The sequence below is a fragment of the Salminus brasiliensis genome, chromosome 8, assembly GCF_030463535.1.
Source record: "Salminus brasiliensis chromosome 8, fSalBra1.hap2, whole genome shotgun sequence".
Classification (NCBI taxonomy): domain Eukaryota; kingdom Metazoa; phylum Chordata; class Actinopteri; order Characiformes; family Bryconidae; genus Salminus; species Salminus brasiliensis.
The window spans coordinates 26,442,780-26,464,440 of NC_132885.1; the positions used below are offsets into that span (position 1 = coordinate 26,442,780).

Sequence of the window (21,661 nt, forward strand, 5' to 3'; positions counted from 1 at the left end):
GAACCCAGTCAGTCCTAAAATTTGAACTCACAACCTTCTGATTGCTGATCCCCATCTCTTATCAATGCACTACAGACATCTATGCAGGGTTGCAGTCTCAGGGCTTCTAATAAAATCCAAATAATGCAATAATAATAATAATATTAATAATAATGCATCATATCTGATAGCAGGGGTCCTTCTTAAGCCTAGCTAACAGATTCAAAGCTGGCACTACATTTCATTTGTAAATTACATTTCCACCCATCCAGACAACCGTTTCTAGCAGCATATCTAGCAGACTAAATATCTGGAATGTGAAAAGTGTTGTGACTCGGTTGAGTCTGGGAGGGAGTGCAGCGATGAGCTACAGCCAATGAGAGTGCAAGACATGGTGTGAGAGGAAACCCAGGGGCTGGAGCTGTAGAACATTAACAAGCAAGGCTGCATGTGTGTATGCTTGAATGTAGTAAGTGCCACTTCTCTTGTGTTCTCTCTGTGACTAAATGTAGTCTGAAGACCAGACAGACTTGTTGGGGGTTCATCTTGGTGAAAGATCTTAACCCCCTGACGCTGATCAGTCGGGGCAGCCATTGCCTGAAGGTTAGAGAAGTGGCCTTGTGACCAGAAGGTCGCTGGTATAATTCACTGAAGCAACAGGACACGACATGACTGAAGTGCCCCTCCAGCAAGGCACCTAAGCCCCAGCTGCTCCCCAGGCTTCCCACAGAATACAACACAAATAGTGATTGAGTGGTTCTGCTTTCTAGTGCGCAAAGCAAGTTTTCCCAATTACAAGACTTGTAAGTTGTGTAGTGTGAACAGGACAGCAATATGACCACTTTGAAAGGCTAGTAGTGTGTACATGGGATAGTTAAGTCAGCCATGTGACCGAAAGCCTTATCTGCATTATCTGGATGCCTTAGATACTGTGATGTATAGTCAACACTTCCCCCTTGTTCACATATCTAACACTAGGCCTGTCACAATAACTTTTTTTTTGACAATATATTGTCCCACATATTGCAATAAACAATAACAGTCATTCTTAGACCACTTTATGCCAGTGATATAATAATAATATAATAACTGCACCCTTACACCCCTTTAAAGACCACTTTAATTATTAGGAAAAGTAAATGTTTAATTCTTAAGAATATTCAGACATTGGAATATAAATATGAATATAAATATAAAGTGTTTTTGACAATAGATCTGTAAAGCTGCATCTAATCATGAGCTTCAGTGGATCTAAATAGATCTTTTAAAAAAAGGTAACTTTTTGTTTGCCATCCAATGAAAAAACATGTATCTCCATTTTGCCCGTTTTTAGTTATCTCCATCCTTTAAATCTTGTAGCTGCTTTGTACACTGTCCCTAATTCTGGATGAATAGACCAAGAGAAATGCTCTAAATGACTCTGAATGGAAGTCAATGTAAAATAAAAATATTTTGCCTTCTCCTGTAAAGTCACTCATTTTGCCAGCAACAATATCAAGTTGGCCCGAAAAAAAAGACTTGGTAACAGTGCAGAATCTTACGTATTTCTTCTTCATTGTACTTCTATGCTTTTAATTTGTCAAGCTTTTAAAATCCTAAACGTTTGGACCCTGCTATATCCCTCATTGATTCATTTAATGCCAATTGTGATGCAAATAATGGGTCACACTTTATATTAAGTATCTCTAATGACTTCCTAAAAACAATAATAATCCAGACAACAACTGTGAATCTACATGTGATGTATTCACAGATACAGACAGAGTACAGTCGTACAGCTTGTGTAATTACAAGTGTGTCATCTTCTGCTTTGTCTCATGTGACTACACAGGTATATCACATTTATTTATATAACACTTTTTACAACGGTCATCAGCTTTACAGCAGCTTTACAGAAATCCAGTAATAAGACAAGAGATCAACAAGAGAGCAAACCAAAGGCGAGAGTGGCAAAACTCCCTCAGAGCTGGAGGGAGAAACCTTGAGAGCAACCAAGACTCACAAAGGAGGGCCCATCGTCCTCAAGTCAAAACTACTTCATACAGAATTATTAATAAAGTCACTGTACCACCATGTTCTTCTGCTCAGGTGTGCTGATATAATCATAGTGGAGTGGAGAATAATGAAAGTAATGATGGTTAAATACTATAAAATAGTTGGGACAGCATAGTCTATCATATATGATTCCACATGTGTAAGATAAGCATAATTATATTTATATGAACTGCTGCTTTTCCTGTAATATATATTCAGGCACACGTGCATAATTATGAGTGAAAACTGAAGCTGATACACGTGTCGCTGCAGTACAATGAAAAACATGTATCTCCATTTTTGTCTGTTTTTAGTTTTCTCCATCTTTTGAATCCTATAGCTGCTCTGTACACTGTATCCCTAATTCTGGATGAATAGACCAATAGAAATGCTCTAAATGACTCTAAATGGAAGTCAATGTAAAATAAGAGTGTATTCCAAGCTAATACCATTTTTGCCTTCTCCTGTAAAGTCATCATTTTGTAGATACATGTTGTTCAATGGACAGCAACAATATCAAGTGTAGTGTAAAATCTTAAGTATTTCTTCTTCATTGTACTTTTATGCTTTTAATTTGTCAAGCTTCTAAAATATTCCTCATTTGATTCATGTTAAGTAACAGCAGGTTTTGCTGCTACTTTGGTCTGTTGGGTTAAAAATGTGATTAAAGGAAGGTGGCAGTGCTCCTAAAGACATTGCCATGCACCATTTATAACTTCCAGTGTGTGTGGTAGGACTGTGCTTGGCCTAATGGGAGACTACAGCGTGGACATCAGTGATCCCATCAGTGACCGCTTCTATAAGGAGATCTGGATGGTGACGGCCGCGAAGAACGCCAGTGTTTACGACAAGGTGAATAATCTGTTTGATTGAACGGTGGGAGATGCTTTCAACACGCTCCAACTGGGTCTAAGAGCATGTACCCTTTCGTCTCTGAGGTAAAAAATAGGATTAGTTAATCAATACAGTAGAGTCTTTACCTGGCCTCAGTCCAACAGACTGCTTTGCAAAGCCATCTGTGATTGTGCCAGTGCCTTCAGGAGGACACATAAAGGGACACATGCATAATTGTTCGATGCAGTTATTAATCAATATTCAGATTAATCTCATATGCCGTGCTATGTATTACGTAACTGACACACATTCAGTGTATTCTCTCTGCAAGGGCAGTCAAGGCTGAGCATGAATTTCGTAAGAATACAAAAGTATGGACGTTGGTCCTTTTGCTGTGTGTGTGTGTGTGCAGGTGTTCCGATGTTTACCTACCGACGCAGTGCTGAACTATAAGATTCTGAGGGAGTATATGTCTCGCTCCTGCATGGCCAACGAAGATCCCATCCAGGCCTGCGCTGAACTACGGAAGGTACGCGGCTTCCTGGTCCAGTTCCCCTTCTACTTCCTGTCTGAAGAGAACCTCTTCCCTTCCTTAAACTCCAAAGAGGGTATCATGCCCATGGAGCTGTGGACATAGCCGTATGGGAAAGTGGGACAGTGGGACTTTTACATAAACATGATGGCCTCTTTAAAATCGACATATCTAACACGAAACTGTCAATGAATATATATATATATATATATATATATATATATATATATATATATATATATATATATATATATATATATTCTATTTATTTACATGTTGCCATTCTATTTATTTCACTTACGTTGTAGAGACAAAATTAACATGAGGCATATACACTAAACCTACCTCTTTAAGAACTGTCTAAGCTGGAGCTCTGCTCTGAAAACACCTTAAGGAGGAATTCCACTGATTTTTCAGAGGTTGCATCATTCATTACACTGTAGTCAACTTAGAATGCTAGAGCGACTGATTACAGAGCACTTTTTGAGTTAACTCGACTCAGCTCAACTCAACCTAGCCAAATTTGCTCTTATTTCAACTCACATTTTTAATTCTGCATCACAGTTTGGTCAAAAATATGTTAAGTCAAGCCTCAAAAACATTACAGAATGTGATGGGTTTTCCTCCCCCTCAATTTGTTTACTGTTTATTCCAAACTGTAGTATACAACTTCTCCCACCATATGATGTCCCAGATGGGGAAGCTTTAAACTTATACACTATATGTCCAAATATTTGTGGACATCCCTTCTAATAAGTGCATTTAGCTACTTTAAGTTGCACCCATTGCTGACACAGATGTGCCAATGCCAACAGAATAGGACTGGAGCACATAAACATGAACCTATTGGCACCATGCCTAATGCCTGACATGGCTAGAGGAGCAGTAAAACTGGAATGATGATAGTGCTCCGTCTAGTACTTTTGGGATGAGGTGATGACCTCACTAATGCTCTTGCTGCTGAATGCAAGAGAATGCCGAATCCTCACAGCAACTCTCCAAAATCTAGTAGAAAGCCTTCCCTGGACAGTAGAGACAGTTGCTCCAGCAAAAGCAGGATAAAATCTTTTTCTTAATACCCTTGATTTAGGAAGAAACAATGAATGAGCTGGTGTCCCAATACTTTTGTCCATTAAGTGTATAATCTCCACACGCTTGATAAACAGGCACTACATAAAAACACAGCTCTGAGTAAATTCACCTTTCCGTACTTTCTTCGACACAGATGCATACATGGCTTTAGAGCTCCGTAGTGGTGCAACTGTCTAACTGCATGCTTATCAGGAGACGGGAGATCATGCGTTCAAACACCACAGTCCTGCACATGTGGCAATAGGAAGTTCTCCCTCCATGTGATGGTGGAGTTCTATCCTGTAGATGGGAATAAACAGTAAACATCTTTGCATGGGAGGAGCCAGAAAATCAACATCTTACACAATATTTGATCAATTTCAGCTGCAGCTGTTTTCGAGTTTGCTTAACTTAACCAAAATGCGACGCAGAACTAAAGATCTGATTAAGAAGAGCTTTCATTTGGTAATCAGCTACTTTATCATCATTGATCGGGGTAGTTGAGCTGGAAACAAGGCTTTTAAGGAAGGTTTGATGTAACACGGCACACTGTAGAACAGCTTACCAACTCAGTAAGGTGATGGGTACCAGGGGTTGCGATATCTGCAACCCTCCAAATATAGCCATTTTTATTCTAAAATGACCAATGAACCCACACTGTGTTTCTGTATGTAAAGCTTGTAATGCTAAAACTGTGAGATCTAAAAAAAAATGTAGCAATGCAATATAATGTACTACTAGGCTGCAAATGTATTAAAACATGGTCTAGGTAAGAAGCTTAGCTCAATGAAATTCTAAGTGGCACAGTTTTCACAACCATGTTAGTGTAATAACGTTCTGTGCTGTAGCTTTTAGAACTGGTTCCCATCATCACCACTGTGGACAATTCTGACTCCAGTAGGGAGCATTTCTCCCCTAACTGCTTTGAATGACTTATACCATGACTGTATACAATGTAAACCATTTAATTATGCAGAAATTTTGAAAAATTAGTGGAATTGCCCTTTAACTTGCCAAGACCTTCACATGCCTCTCAGTCACTTCTTTCCCTCAAGTTTCTATCCTGTGCAATTTTGGCCCTGTTGAGCAAATTCATATAAGTAACCAACTCAGACACGTCAGAAAAATGAATTTCCATTAAACAGACGTGGCAGTTTTTGTAAACTAACCGCATATTGACCACAAATAAAGGTGTTTTTTATTTAATTATTTTTTTACTTTTTAACTGTCAATTTAATAATTTAGCAATGATACTGTTACTGTGCTGCCTCTACAGACTATGTGCAATAAAAAAGAACAGCACTACAGGCCAGAAGTGATATTCTTCATTTTTTAATATTTGTTTAAAATCACAGAATACATATAAACTGTAATTCCTTTTACAAAATAGCTTCATTGTGATATGTTCACTTTATAAATTACTTCATATATATATATATTACTATATATAAATCTCATTTTTATTTGAATACTTTGAAGATTAAGATTTCACAGTCACATCGACACACAGAGAGCAACAGATGTACATTAACTGTCTGGTCCGCCCACATGTGCAGTTTAAACACTGTTCGCCCAACGCATCACAAACCAAGGTAATCGTGAATGTGACAAACATACATATTTATAAAGCCATATATTATGTAGGGAAGAAAGACGCTGGCACAAAGACAAAGCAAACAGGAAGTAAGGTCCTTATGGCTTTCATGTTGACTTGGGTTAGACATACCAGGACATCTGGTGGCACTAAAGCTCTGTTCTCATAACCACTGCATCTGGCTCTGAGATTAGGAATCTGTTAGGTTGCATTTTTAAGGTCCTGGGAGCGCACAGCAGCTGCTCTTTACATTATTCATAAAGAAGCTTGTAAAGATCTTCTCCCAGAAGCAACACGTTCCCTAGATGAAGAATGGCACTGAAGATGAAGATCCCATTCTTAACAGTGGCCAGTATAAATGAATACACTGATATCACAGTCATTAATCATAGATGGACTGAATTTCAAAATTTATAAAGGTGAATGAGATCTTTTATGGAGGGCTTTTAAACACAGATGGCAGCCTGCTTTTGAGAGGGCTTGGGAAGCAGTATGTGATGATCAATGTGTGATTTCAATGAAGATCATTTTCTTTAGGTTTGGGCAGCAGCACTGCCAAATGTCATATAATTATGTCTAGAATTTGCATACTTGATTAATGCATATATATTATGCATTATGACATTCCTTATCGCACTGCCCCAGAGCTGGACACCAGCAGAAAGGCTCTGAGCTGCGAGTGCTTCAGTGTTTGAGCACGTGTAAGTTTGATGCTACCGATCCTCAGATATCAATAAGGTCATCGCCACTCTCATCGCTCTCCACGGTCAGCTGCCGAGTCCACCACTTTTTGACCTCTGATCCGGAGGAGGCTTCGTCGCTCACTGGGTTCATCTTGCACACCATGGATTTAACACTGGTGCGCCCTGGGGACAAAGGCAAGCACAGGCTTAGAGCAAATAAACACACAACCACATTTTAACACAGGAAGGTTGAGTAAAAATGACCTGCATTCTTACAAATGACTTGTCTTTTTTTCAACTATCTGTTCAGTATTTGTGTGGCAATGTAACCCACACAGCTAACCACCCCAAGCTAATATATACTGCTGCTCTGGAATTTCTTGTTATTGACCATTTTTATCATACTGACAACATGTTATTTTAGATACAATAACTTAAACTGTAACAGAGAGCTTGTAATTGTAAATGTAAGAAATATGAACTTAATGCTAAAAAATCAATATAACAGTATTGATCTCACTATGTGAGTTTACAATATGATCATGCAAGTTATTATTAAGAATATACAAGATATTTATATTAACTTCCATTATAAATTAAGCGTTTTTTTTGTACTTCCCCTGTAAACATATATTTGGAGTAATTATACAGAATTTAATTAAGGGGATTTATATAACTGTGAGTCAACTTGATATCTGAGCACTACTTTTGAACTTGAAGGGGATCTGGATATTACACTTATTATAACTTATTATAACCATATTTTATGATTATCTACAGTTCTGCATACATCGTCTAAAATTCCTGTGTGAAAAAAATCAGAATTATTGATTAGATTATAAAGATGCCTGTGTAATAAGACTGATTAGAAACATCTGGACACTTGAGTTTGTCCTCAGACAGTATATTATACTTCTGGAAAACTACAGAAGAGGCAGCAAGGACATATACTGCAAGGTAGCCTTATTAATGTGGGCTAAAATATTATATGTATTTCTTATTGATTATTTTTAAGCCCCTCAGAAGCTAAATCTGAGTTTTATTTTCTAACTAAGTTACTCTGGCTCCTCTGGCACCCAGTGTAGACTTCCCAAATTCTAATAAATGTCTGCTGTATTGCTATCCCCTCGATGTAGAATGGGTTTTAGATTTACATCAGCATACCCCTGACCAATCACAAGGCTAACGGGCTCTGGCCTGTGTTTGAGTCTGAGCAACCTGGCGAGTTAAAGCTCACATAGTAGGCATCTTAGTAAACTAGCTAGCTATCCAGCTATCCTGGGGGTTTGGTATGTCTGAGGTTCATTCACCCACTTATGCCAGCATTCTGTGTGTGTGCATTTTCTAGATGCCCATCCAAAAGGACAGTAGATAAAGACTTGACCTTCTTTAAGGTATCATCACATAACAATTGGATCCGTTTTTTAGAGTGTTATGGGCATAGTTGCGTCGTCTACAACATGCTTCTGTAACTTTGCACAGATCATGTGCTCTGCTAAACAGTGAGGAGAAGCCCGGCTAAAAAGCCAGCTTCGAGGCGCTGTGAGAAAGAGCCTGGGGTTTAGACGAGTTGATCCTCACCGTGTGGGCAGAGCTCGTGTCTTGATATTGCTGCAAGGGAGAGCCGGGGTTAGCCAGGCTGCTGCTCTGTGAGGGGGCAGAGCTTAGTCTGTGCAGTGGCATTTAAATTGTATAGGTAAATATTGGCTAGTAACTCGATTACAGATATCAGAACCTCCAAGACTCCAAAGATTTCTGAAATAACAACCGCAATTCAAAGTAAAAACTGAACACTTCACTGCACTAAACCCTAAGCCTAGAGTGGTCTGGAGCTAACCTGTGGGCAGCCTCCACTGGCCCAGTTTCCTCTGCGGCCGGTCGGCCGAGTCCTGTCTGTAGCTGCTGCGGTCTGACAGAGTGGGGCTCAGCAGCGTCTGCAGTCCGCTGTTCTGCTGGACAAACGCACAAGAAACCATTAAATCTGCCACTGTTCAGATCAGAGATCAGACGATTAATGGATTTGTGCGAGAACGTGTTCGACACCTCAGGCTGTGTGGGGTTGTCCTGGTTGTTGGCATTGGCGTCGTCGCTTGGGAGAGTGGTCTCGATGCTGGGGGGATTTAGAAGGCGGCGCAGGTCCTGCTGCTGACTCTCACGCAGACTCAGGATGATACTACACGACTGCTGCTGCTTCTGAAAGGCAACACAAACACAACAGCTCATCAGCCAGCGTTCTAATTTTTATTTAATGTGTATTTTATTTACAGTGTTTGTATCATGGCACTTTTTGGCCTGTAGTTGATCACATTAATGCTTCGGGTATCTGAAGTTTACTTAAATAGTTGTGCAGTGGAGGTACAAGGTTAATGTAGACTACAAATAATGGAAGCCTATGTACACCAATTAGCACAGAGAAAACTGCAGGTCTAAATCATCACACATAAGACACATCAAACTGTCATTTAGAAAAATGGACAAATGTGTGGACAGAATTCAGGGCTAGCTATGAGACATTCTTTTGTCTATGGTTTGTCTAAGGCGTGCACTTCACACAGTTCTAACTGGCGGTCTTAAGCTTAGTTTGTTTGATAGCTACATTACATTTGTAGCTCCTTAGGACATAGGACATCATACATGTCATACATGTCAAACTGTGTTCTATGGAATGATGGTGCTTCAGCCAAGGCTTTTGGGAAGGTAGGGTGGTGATCATTCAACATAATTCCTGACATCAAATATAATAGAAGGCCTTTCCTGGACAGCAGAGATAGTTACTGCAACAAAATCAGGACGAACTCTAACTAATGCAGAACCATTCATTTACTAATGAATGAGCAGGTGTCCCAATACTTTTGTCCATATAGTATATGTATGTTAATGAGTTGGGTGACATGACATCATCAAAATGGTTCAATGTTTTAGGCTGGGGAGGATATGGTTTGAAACTACAAAATACATTTTACAACCAAAATACTTTTCTTCCAAACGAAATGAGAAACAACTCTGTTTCTATCTGGTTTCCATGTAATGGTCCTTTTAAGGTGAGGATGTGTGAAAATGTGTGTGTGAGGGTTATGGTGTGTGGTGTGTTTATGTGGACTCACAGCTCGAATGCGTTTGAGGCACTTCTTTAGCCACATGCGGATGGTCTGCTTGGCTACCTCCTCCTCAATGGTGTATTCTAGTTGCTCCCGGGCCAGTAACTCCTCCAGCTGGAGACTCTTCCTGATGTCCACTGAGCGGTATGATAGCATGCTGACACACACACACAAACACCAAACTGATCTTCAAACACAAGTTTCTCTAACTTCAGGTTCGAGAGGCCCGCGCCAGTGCACAAACCTCCTAATTTAATCAGATTTACTGATGCAGGGAAAACATTAGACTGTGCGGTGTTGCAGCCTTCTGAGACTGGAAGCGCAGAATTACACTTTAGACAGAAGGTGCAGGTGGGGGAAATACTGAAATCAATCACACCTACAGGCGTCTGACAGTCTAAGTTAAGAGTCCTCTGTGTCGGGGTGATCACCGTGGGGGCTGATACAGTATATTAGCACCACAACCTTTAAACAGTACTGCTACCGCTACTGCTACTGCTAACACTACAACCACTATTACTTCTGCTACACCTACTATTACTACTGCTATTACTACTGCTGCTACATCTATTATTACTACTGCTATTACTACTGCTGCTACATCTATTATTACTACTGCTATTACTACTGCTGCTACACCTACTATTACTACTGCTATTACTACTGCTGCTACTGCTATTGTTACTGCTGCTACTGCTATTACTACTGCTGCTACTGCTATTACTACTGCTATTACTACTGCTGCTACTGCTATTACTACTGATATTACTACTGCTGCTACTGCTATTACTACTGCTATTACTACTGCTGCTACTGCATGAACGCAGTGATAGAAATGTCATGGCCCATATTTTCCAGGTGTTACTACTACTACTAGCAATAATACAGTCTCTCTTGTATAGCCCGGTTACATGGTACATGACTACCTCAGCACGTCATGGAAGGTGACGTCCCCTCCGTTGTGCAGCCGCTCCATCTCGTAGCACATGTGCTTGAAGAGCAGCTTGTCTTTGTCCAGGTCCACCTCCAGCCGGCCTCTGAGCAGCCTCAGCAAGAACTTCACCCGCGAGGTGGGGATCACACCCTGCAAAACCGCGCATTCATCTCAACTCTCATTCACATTCAAAACCATCAGCAGAAGCAAAGACACACTGATCCCACAACAGCTCTCAAAAGTCCTGCTGCATTTCATTCACCAAATGATGCGTTTCAGCATTACACATCCTGAATCCTAAACAAGGCTGTTTCACACTTGCTGAAGTCTAGGGGATGGACAATGATGCAAACCGTGGGCTATTAATACATCTCAACTCAACCTAGAAGGCCAGACACCTGAAGCCGGCATGGGATTTGTTTGCTTCCTTCTCAGCAACTGAACAGTCAAAGTGTAGGTTTAATTTAGACACAGTATCCCACAAGTAATCCTTTTAAATCTCCACTTTCAGCATTCTGTAGGAGTCCCTAAGAAAAAAACTGAAATAATGTTTTTTTAAAGACTGAGACTGGAAACCCTACCTTCTTCTGCTCGGTTCTACTTTAATGTTCCATTCTAATAGTTCAGGTCACTGCAGAACAGTTGGCGTATTCATTAGTGCCAAGGAAAGACTGTAACACCTCGCTTAACCGGCATAAAAAGCTCCAGGCAGGCCAACTGCTACAGCTGCTCTTTGCATGACACTTTGTCGACACCTCTCTCTCCTGCTCTCAATAAGGCTGCTAATGAAGATGCCATCTCCTCCTCTGTCTCTATCGGTGACAGACAGTAATAACCCTCATTAGTCTGAAGGTGAGGATGTCGATGCCTACAACTGCCTCATTTGTTGCTGAAGGACTGCCTCGGAGAGCACGCGCGCACATACTCAGACATCGACACGCCCCAACTCTGATCAATGGGACACCTCCACCGCCTGCCTACCTCTCGCTTGTCATCCACCATATTCCAAATGATCTGGAAATGACGCAGGTCGTTGTAGCTTAGCAACTGATCCTCCTCCGTGGAGTAAAACAAAGAGAAGTTCTCCACAATGATGGCTGCGGGAAGGCAAGAACAAGTTGCAATGAATGTTTAGACAGTTCTCTCTGTTCTAGCAGCACTCAAAGCACTAGTTTAACCTTTGACTAGCCTGCAAAAACAACATAGTGTGATATTCTGATATTAATTTTTTACATATTGTGTTCTTTTTTCATTATTTTTGTGGCATTTTATACTACATTTATTTTGGAGTTCCAGTACTGTGCAAAAACCCACCCTTTCACTCTTCATGTATTTAATATTTAGTCACAATAGCCAATAATTACAAGTTACTGATTATTCAGCTTTATATTATATATATATATTTATGCTTCTCGCTAAGTATTCCCCGAATATTTCAATGATGTTAAGGTCTGGGCTCTGGGGTGGTCACACCATTGCTTTGAGAACACCAGCAGTTTCTTTATTTAATCTGGAGATGGTCTTCTCGCAGTGGAATGATGGAGAGGAATGATGGTAGTGGATTCTTTTTAGACCTGAAGCAAGGGTGGATTGATTTTCTTTGGTCCTCATTTTTGTATCTGATAGTGGTAGTTTTAGTGGTCTGACAGATCTTGTACAGTTCTTAGGAGTCAAATTTCCTTGATTAACTCCAGTTTTAGAAACTGTTGTTTTTTTCTAGTCTGTTGACTTCGCTCCTCCTTGTGCAAGGTACTTAATGACTTTGTTTTGACAGAAAATTAAATTAATAATGGACATTTGTGTACACTGGGTGACATTACTGTATTTCATTTTGAATTAAATTGATTTGAAAGTTATGGATGTAAATTCCAGACATTATTTATTATTATATTATAATAATTATAATTATATAATATATAATTGTATTATTATACTATTTATTGTGTAACTGTATGTATGTTTGTATGTACGTATATTATATCCACTTAAAACACACAGCAATGTCTTATAAACCCAGAAGTGAAGACAAATACAGAGGGTTGGCCTGGTCCCAAATCTATTTAGCAGCTCGTTCACGTTCTGCAGGGACATCCTCCCAAAACTAATCTGTAATATCCTCACAGAAGAAAGATTATTCTATCTGTAAGAGAAGGAAACTTAATCACTGCGAGGACAAAAAGCGCTAATAATCCCATAATAATAAAAGGTTTCAGGGGGGTGGGAGGCTAAGGCATGTTATTGCATTTCATTAACTGGTTGGACTAATGCCAGGCGGAGGAGGAAATGAGACAGGAAATTGAGTCGGGGGGTGGGGGAGTGGAGCGTACCCACGAGCAGGTTGAGCATGATGTAGGCGATGATGACGTAGAAAGAGCAGAAGTAGATGAGGGCGCCGGCGTAGTTGCCGCAGTCTGTCTCCCAATATCGGTGCTTGTCTGGAGTGCAGGATGGAGGCTGCACCTGGGGACCCAGACCAGCAAACACACACAGGCTCAACACATGGGGCCCAATAAAGCGGGGCAGGACGACCACATGGGAAATCGGTAAGGACTGCTGGACTACTTATTGCTGCAAGAGAATCAGTAAATATGTCATAAAAGACACAGACGGAGGGTTTATACATCAAGTCCATCGTTCTACGTGTCTGAAATCTCAAGGGCCTGACGCAAGGATGAGCCCACAAAAAGGGTAGTCATGTGTCAACCTACCATGCAGTCATGCATAATCTTATTCCAGTCTTCACCTGTGACAATACGGAACAGCACAGTGATGGCCTTCCCTGCGGTGGAGAAGTTTGCATGCCTGACAGAGAGAGAGACACAGATAGGGGGAGGTCGACAGAGAAAACAAACATCAGTCACTCTTTCCAACACTCAGTCAGTTGTTCTCAATTGAAAGCTGTTTCTCAACAGCATACCAGCAAAAAAACTAAACAAGCACTTTCAGCAGCACTTTCTGACTTTTTCCCACAAGCACCAATTGAGAAACTTGCAAACCCCCTACTATTTCCACAACGCCACGGGAGCCTGTTAGTGTGTTACACACTTGGCCCGAGGCGTGCTGACGCAGCCTAATCATCGCCTCCACACTACCTGTTAATGTTCTCTCCGTATTTGACGGTACCGAAGAGCACCACACCAGCGAAGGCGTAGCACAGCAGCAGCAAGAACATTCCCACGATGATGAAGAAACTCTTATACATGCTCACCACCACCGTCAGCAGCAGCATCTTCAGTGTCACCTGCACACACAGACTGGTTTAAGCATGGCCGAGAAGTAATGCACACTATAGGATTACATACAGTCATCATAGTATGTAGTGCAGTACCAGCCAAGAGTTTGGACAGACCTATTTTTGAACAGGTTGTCCAAATGTAATAATAATAGGTAATAATAGATTTTTTATATTCACAAGCAAAGGCAATTCAAAGTGTTATTTATAAGTACACACAATATAAAAGAAAGATAATAAATGAAAGCAAAATAGAAAATAAAAATGGAAGATTTAAGAGAGTTGATTGAACATAGGTTAACCAACAACCTGAGCTATTTCCAGGACCCTGAGTAAAGGCCTGAGTAAAGTTTTTTCTACTGGATGATCCATGGATTAACTGTGTTAGGATTTAAAGCAGTGCTATGCAAGAACGGGTAGTCCTTAAAGGACACTCTTTCCACATGCATTTCTGGACAAGCTGAGAGACACAGAACCACCACTGAAAGTGGTCTGAGGCAGTAAATTAGTATTACAGAATTTATGCAGTTTTCATGTCTGAGGTCTGTCAGGCCCACATTACCAAAGTTACATAGTGCATTTAGCAACATGCCGAGCCCAGAGTGGCAATAACAGAGACCCTATTATTTATTGCAGTTATTTTCAGGTAAAAAAATATGACATAATGCTGCTTTAACTGACAAGAAAGTCCTAGGATAACTTTCCTTATCAGTGTATGGTATGGCATGTCAGATTTATTGTAAAATAAATAAAAAAAACAATAATTCATATAATAATAATAATAATATTAATAAATACATTAGAAATATTCTGTGCTTGCTAAGCAAGATGCTTAATAAGAAACCACCTTGGGATGCTTTTCTACCTGCCAGAAGGTGAAACCCCAAAATAAAAAGTGTCCACACGTGATAAATATTTGTCCAGATTTTCTCCCATGCAGTGTTCATTGGGCTTAAGGCATGCTGTATATATACATTACCATCATGTCAGCTTATGTTACCTGCTCAGTTATACTCACATGCTTTCCACATATGGTGAAAAACCTCAACACTATCACGCAAGTTCCCATCATGTAGGTATAGGCATTCTAAGGAATGGGAAAGCAGATGTTTCTGTGATTAATAGCAGTTACTTGCATGAAGTGGGATGCTTTGATTAATATTTAGAATCCAGCAATGAAGTGAACTTGCTCCCTACCAGTAAAGCGAAGTGTAGAATGATCCAAATCACCCCAAGAGATGTGACCAGCAGGTCATATCTGTTCCTTCTGCTCTGCCAATAACCAGCTGGTGACATGGCTATCAGCTTCATAGTCACCTGTTAACAGATTTATTATACATTATAAATAAGGGAGTTTAATTGCAAAACAAAAATGCTTTTAATCCTCTAATGCTGGTGGATAATGGTGTATACATCATTGTATAGCACTGAAATGACTCCAAAATTCATAACAGCTTATTTCACCAGAAACCAAAAATGTGTGATGTAGCATTTAATGCCTTTTGAAACCAAACCATCCAATTATTTCTGCAGGGACAATTATTACAAAACTGAAATATCTTTACCTCTAAGACAAAGATGAAGGTGAAAACCACAGACATCGTTGCCAGGGGATACGTTGCTGGGTGGTCCACATCCCACTGAAATACACACCAGGAAAGGACACTGACTTACTGTTCTTGAGTTAGTGTTTGTGTATAAAGGCGCTGGCTGTGCATCTCCTACCTTAACGGACAATAGAACTGACTGGGCTAGAACCAGCACTGCAATGCCTCGCTTGAAGAAAGGGTGCTGAGTGATGTCATACATCTTGGCACGGAAGCCACCGTTTTCTACAAAAGAAACAAGAAAACCTGTTAAAAGCTCCCACTGTATTTTTTTAAAGGATGCAATGTCGCTTCCATGTTGCCATCACTGGCATGCTCAAGGCAGTCCACCACCCAAATAGAATCTGGACAACAGACCACCTGTGGTGGTACCATTCCACTGACAAACACTGTAGAGTTAGCTAGGGCAAACTGTCTAACAACAAATATTCTAGTGAATAAAGGTACAGGTTATGTGTAACTAACAGAATAGCTCCTCAGTGTACAGCATACTTTTGCCAGTTCTTTCTAAACAGACAGATCCAGTTCAGAATAAAATATATTGCACCAGCCACTAGAAGAGAATCGATTTGCTCAGCTAAGAGTGTGCACTCGGGGTTGTTCTGAAATGTGCCAAGTCATCATTTCAGCTGGGGGCCTTATTGCTAAAAAGACACAAGCTGTGAGGAGAATTCATCATTCGCCAGATGAAGCCACCAGGTAATACCGGCAGGCAGACACACTGCGAGCAGGATGGCTCATTTGAAGTAGGTTTGAACTGATGCTGCTCGAGTCGCTAGCGTTTAGCAAGGTTATTGATTTTTCTTGCTGGCCTACAAGAGCAGGCTAAACTCAGTGCTTCTTTCAGTTCTTTCCACAGTCCAGATGTTACACAAGACCCTCCTGATCGCATCCAACTAACCAAATCCATTTTTTATTTTTTTTTTATTTTTGGGGGGGGGGGGTTCTGCATAAAGATGTCTCCAACAATCAGCTGAAGTCAAATGACAGCATCTACCATCAGAAAGAGACCACACATTGGTATGACTTTTATGGGAGGTGTGTAATAAAGAGTCAGGTGACATCCTAGAAAACTTGGATGTCACCAAGACCAGGCACAAAGCATGCCTACAGTAGTCTGCTGGAAATGCTGCGGGAATTTGCTCGTCTCGCACTAGCTATAGGGCACCCACTAAGCCTGTGGGTAGGCGTTCTGCAACTTCCATCCGGAGCGAAATGTTTTTTTTTTACTCATCAGTGTGACATTAGCTTTGGGGCAGCGCCCTCAAAAAGGCATGATGAGTCCCCGACTTTGCTGGTGGCACAGTGGAGGAGAGTGGATTAAAATGCTCTCTGTGCACTCATTCAGAGCACAGGGAGGACTCATTAACCAGGAGAAGGAGATAGATAGAGAGAGGCTTGGCAAGAGAAGGAGTGAGAGATACTGAAAGAACTAAGAAAGAAAAATGAGGCTGCACTAGGAGGTCATGGAGAAAGAGCAAATAAGTCATCTATCTGCATACTCTTTGCCTTTCTGACAGAGTCAGAGACTCTCCGTCTTTTCCTCCTCTCTATTTGCCTTTTGCTGCTGCTGGACTGTCAGTATCTGTTGGGAGAGCAGAGCTTTGAGGTCAGTAGCTCTTGTGTTCTGAGAGAGAGAAAGAGGGAGACTGACCTGGTCGTGGGGGAAGGTGCAGTGGCTGAGCAATCTTTAGCCTGCTCTTCAGATCCTCCCATCGCCTCTGATCCACTGTCAGCAGAGCTGTGCCCTGGATAACATGATGCACAAAAAAAAAATCAATTTCTTAATTAAATACATCAGTGAGAAAGGCAGTGTTCATAAAGCTGTAAGTCATCTACATAAGTCTTTATAGCAACAGACATGAACCTAAACAAACATTATTATTATTATTTACTTCTACATTCATCACACGTCTCTGAGGAGAAGAAGAAGGAGGAGGTAGCGTGTTTGGAGGAAAGCGCGGTTCCCAAGCTTCAATATAACAGCTAACAGATGCCTGTGCTGACCAACATCACACTGAGAATGATGTGGGAAGGAAGTTCCATCAACCCACCCCTGAGAGAGCACGGCCAATTGTGCTCTCTCTGAATCTGGCTGCTGCTGCTGTTGATGAACCAGCGACCCTCGGAGCGCCTTAGTCCACTGGACTACTCAGAGCCCCAACACAGGCATTTTCCAAAAGTATCCATTGTCATAACACTTGCTGAGGAAGCAGCCTTTAAAACAACTGCCCTGACTGACTGTTCATGAACGTTCATGTCATGAAAGACTTTTGTAGGTGTCTTTAGTATCATGTTTTTAACATTTAAATCTTAATGGCCTAATTATTGGAATATAGCGGTATAAAAAAAATAAATAAAAAAAAAGGGACAATGACTGTTAAAACATTCAACAGTATAATAGTACAATTCTAGTAAAATATGATTGAATATTAATGTAAATTATGAAATTATTCCACAGTAAGTTCAAACCTTGCAATGTGATAACAAGTCAAGAGTGCCAAGTCAGTTTGCCTTACTCACTGGTAACCTAAAAAAGCCACTACAAAAGTACTAGGGTTTTGCATAGTTTAGTAATCCCTACATTCAGGTTCTAGGAATTATTTAACGCTTGCAAATTGTTGCCATTTTGGGCAAATTGGGCGCTCATTTCTGGCAGAGTCATGGCTCTTGAATCCGGGGTCTATCGACACTAGTTTTGGATATCCTGAGTAAATGACTGAGCACTTCTGTAAGTCACTGTAGATAAGAACGTCTGCCTATTGCAGTAAATGTAAATGTCATGGGTAACAAGTCTGAAGAAACTCATAACGAACCAATAACATGTCTTTACCCCCAGCTACAACAACAAGCCCAAACGCTCCCATTTTAAACGGCGAAAAAAGTGCCGGTTTGGGCAGACGACCCGTTTCTGTGTTTGAACACTGTGGTGAAGGCAGTTAAACTCACCACAACACAGACAAGGAGTGCCGTAAGACTCTGTGTGTAAACCCAGCAGTGATCCATTAGCAGTTTTGAGTAAACACTCCTGTGAATTATAATAAACTCAACGCAATAATAATGCAATAATGCGCTCAAAGTTGCACTATACCGTGAATACTGGAACAGGCGTCTAGGGGTCACTGTTTACATGTCTTAACAGTCCGGGTTCCCTTTAATAAAATACACCTTTCCAAATGGTGCAACCGCAAGGCTTACCTTGTTTTCGTTAAAGTTAGCAATGACCACACCCACAAACAGAGTGAGTCCGATCATGCAGCCCAGGAATACGAACACATGGATGTAAATGCCGTGGGTCTGCAAAAAGACAGGATTAGTCAATAACAGATCAGTCAGTGCCTTCCTCAGGGTCCGGCGGGTAGGAGCGTTCACACTGAGACTTACCGGATCCACTCTGTGTATGATAACATCTCTCACTTCCACCCAGCCTTTCAGAGACAGAACCTCAAACAGAGCCAGCATGGCGTTGCCAACGTTGTCAAAGTTGAAGTTGCGAGGGTTTGCCCTGGAAAGAACAGTGCAAAGAGTTGGGCAGCAGGCTCAGCCAATGCCTTGGCAGTGTTCAGTGGGTACCCAAGCCATTCTGATTGAACTGGTGAAATGCAGGGTTAGTAAAATAAATAGTGTAGCTCTGCCTCTTATCTAGGAGTAGTGTAGTCTAGCCACCCATTAATGCTATCAATCTACAATAACAGTAAATACTGACTAAAACAACTCATCATCCACTAATCCAAACAAGCTGGAGAACATTTAAAAGGGTTGTATGCTGTCTTTTAAGCCATAAATAATCATGCAAAGCTACTGCACAGTGGGTATAAATCCCAAAACACAGCCTTGAATTAGCTGGATTCACATACACTATATATCCAAATGTTTGTGGACACCCCTTCTAAGGGGCTATAAAGTCCCCCAGCATTTAGCTGTGGAGCAGTGGAACTGTGTTCTTTGGCATGATGGATGGTGCTGCTCCATCCATTACTTTTGGGATAAGTTGGGGTTGCGGTGGGGTGGTGATTATCCTCACTAATGCTCTTGTTGCTGAATGCAATCAAATGTAAATTAAAGTTTTTTTGTGTGGAAATGATGCACATCTGTGCACATCTGAATCATATACATTTAGAGCTCTTTTTAATGCATTTGTGGTCATTAGTGGCCTATGCTTCAGTTGGTTGTTAATAGGAGTAAAATTAGTAAACACTAGGGATGTAACAACAAAATACTCTGTCCACAATTTGATTGTATTTAACCAAATATGAATGAACAAAAAGATGACTGTATCCATGCTGTTATGTAATCTAAATCTACAGCTGGGACCTCTCACAATGCAACTGCATTAGTTTTCATAATTACCAGAATTCCTGTTTTCCACAATGCAGAATCACCATTCGTTGATGCGCAGTCATGTTTTTCACTGGGATGACCTAATGTTTTGATGCATTATTAACATGCGTTTTAAGACTTGACTGATATGAGAAAACGGGCCAATTTTATATAAAAGGTGACATCCATCATGCTGGCTCCAGCTGTCACTGATTAGATACAGTACTTACGGGACGCCAAAGCTAGGCTCGGAGACACTCTGATAGGCAAGTCACTGCAGCCAATCTGTTACTCATCACTTATTCAACATTCTGTAATCTATTTAAATGCATACTGGGATGTGATGCAGTGCCCCTTTCTGTATCCGCTTAGGGTTTCACATGTCTGCATCCTTATTCAGAATAAAAGTGGAAGTGGGTGTGGTTCAATAACAAAAAACATGCGGGTTGAAGCAGAACAGTGGCGACTCCCTGGTTAGTGCTGGGTTATTGATTACAGAACTGCGGGTTCGATACACATGTCCGCTAAGCTACCCAACAGTGGAGCGGAAAACACTCTCTAACCCTCTCTGCTTCAAGAGTGACGCAACATGGGACTGACCCTGCACTCTGAGCCCAGCTTTTTAACAATAATGACAATTATTGACTACTGATTGATTGACTGGAGACCCCAGCAGAGATCTGCTGCCCTTGTGCACAGCAGTGGTTTGCATGGGCTAGGTATATGGAGCTATGCCTCTGTTAGGAGGTGAGGGGGGAATGTTTTAACAAGTAAATAATAAACTTTAGTAGAAGAAATCATATATCAGTTTGTTTACAGCGATTACTGTATGTATTGTGTATCATAAGCGCTTGTATAGAAATACACTTTCCTTTTGGAGGTTAATAAGGCATTGTTTAAAGGTACCATACAGGAACAAACCACTGAAAACCGGCTGCGTTGGAAAAGTTCACTTTCCTATTTCCTTTTTTACTGATTGTCAAATGGGAAACAATGTTGGCTAAACCAGATGCATTTCTTTTTTGCTTGCTTGATACATTTGCAGTATATCTACCAGAGGCTTTTCCTGCTTTCTGTGATTCACTATTTACAAAACATTGACCTCACTTATCTTAATTGACCTCACTTATGTTAAATAGTTATAATAATATTAAAATGGTAGATAATCTAACATTAAACCTACTCCCAGCCAGGGGCCTAAAATCTATATCTGGTGTTGGGGAATATTCAGCTTATGACTGGATGGTGCAATGGTCTTAAAGTAAACCAGGTACAAGCCCTGTTGGTCCAACCAGCCCAAAGAGGGCTTTGGAGAGCAGTTTATTGAAAGAACTATGTCACTAGTTTAACTAAAACACCACATACTATTGATGCTTGAACGATTTGTTGCCTGCCATAACCACCTAGTGTGTGCATGATTCACTATGGCGGTTTTCATAGTAATTCCTGGTTAAATGTACCGTAGGTTTACCTCCATGACCTCAATCTGATCCTCTGCCATAATATTACATCTTTAAAAAAAAAAGGAAAGCCTGCTGCTGGGTAACATTGCTGTGGCTACATGTGTCAATCATTCCCACACAGTCCTGATGTCTCAGAGAAGGTGAGTTTTTCTAGGGATAAATTTATGATAATTTTTTTCCCATATTCTTTAGGAATTAGCAGCAATGCTGAAGTCCATAATTTTGTCTATTGTTACTAACTGAGGAACTAACAGTTGGGCCTCATCTGGTCTTGGAGACC

At 40.7% G+C, this 21,661-nt stretch overlaps 2 protein-coding genes across 13 annotated transcripts in view; one reads left to right on the forward strand and one right to left on the reverse strand.

The window, feature by feature from the left end:
* The window catches only part of LOC140561237 (phospholipase D1), a 54,850-nt gene extending 49,131 nt beyond the window's left edge, over nt 1-5,719 (forward strand). For 5 of the 10 annotated variants that reach the window (XM_072686304.1, XM_072686303.1, XM_072686307.1 and 2 more), the window contains 2 exons: nt 2,736-2,865; nt 3,260-5,719. In XM_072686304.1, coding sequence (XP_072542405.1) covers nt 2,736-2,865; nt 3,260-3,484 — 355 coding nt within the window. In that variant the 3' untranslated portion in view covers nt 3,485-5,719. Of the gene's footprint in view, nt 1-2,735; nt 2,866-3,259 lie in introns of those variants that run through there. The other 5 variants (XM_072686306.1, XM_072686308.1, XM_072686309.1 and 2 more) reach the window with 3 other exon arrangements.
* Nucleotides 5,720-5,766: 47 nt separating this feature from the next.
* nalcn (sodium leak channel, non-selective) overlaps nt 5,767-21,661 on the reverse strand; it is a 126,553-nt gene continuing 110,658 nt past the window's right edge. For 2 of the 3 annotated variants that reach the window (XM_072686302.1, XM_072686299.1), the window contains exons 30-45: nt 18,983-19,103; nt 18,797-18,895; nt 17,253-17,346; nt 15,717-15,823; nt 15,557-15,631; nt 15,189-15,308; nt 15,010-15,078; nt 13,852-14,000; nt 13,468-13,561; nt 13,087-13,219; nt 11,741-11,856; nt 10,752-10,909; nt 9,832-9,982; nt 8,771-8,920; nt 8,565-8,679; nt 5,767-6,910 (exon numbers count right to left, since the gene is read on the reverse strand). In XM_072686302.1, the coding sequence (XP_072542403.1) occupies nt 6,768-6,910; nt 8,565-8,679; nt 8,771-8,920; nt 9,832-9,982; nt 10,752-10,909; nt 11,741-11,856; nt 13,087-13,219; nt 13,468-13,561; nt 13,852-14,000; nt 15,010-15,078; nt 15,189-15,308; nt 15,557-15,631; nt 15,717-15,823; nt 17,253-17,346; nt 18,797-18,895; nt 18,983-19,103 (1,894 nt within the window). In that variant the 3' untranslated portion in view covers nt 5,767-6,767. The remainder of the gene's footprint in view (nt 6,911-8,564; nt 8,680-8,770; nt 8,921-9,831; nt 9,983-10,751; nt 10,910-11,740; nt 11,857-13,086; nt 13,220-13,467; nt 13,562-13,851; nt 14,001-15,009; nt 15,079-15,188; nt 15,309-15,556; nt 15,632-15,716; nt 15,824-17,252; nt 17,347-18,796; nt 18,896-18,982; nt 19,104-21,661) is intronic. The other variant, XM_072686301.1, reaches the window with a different exon arrangement.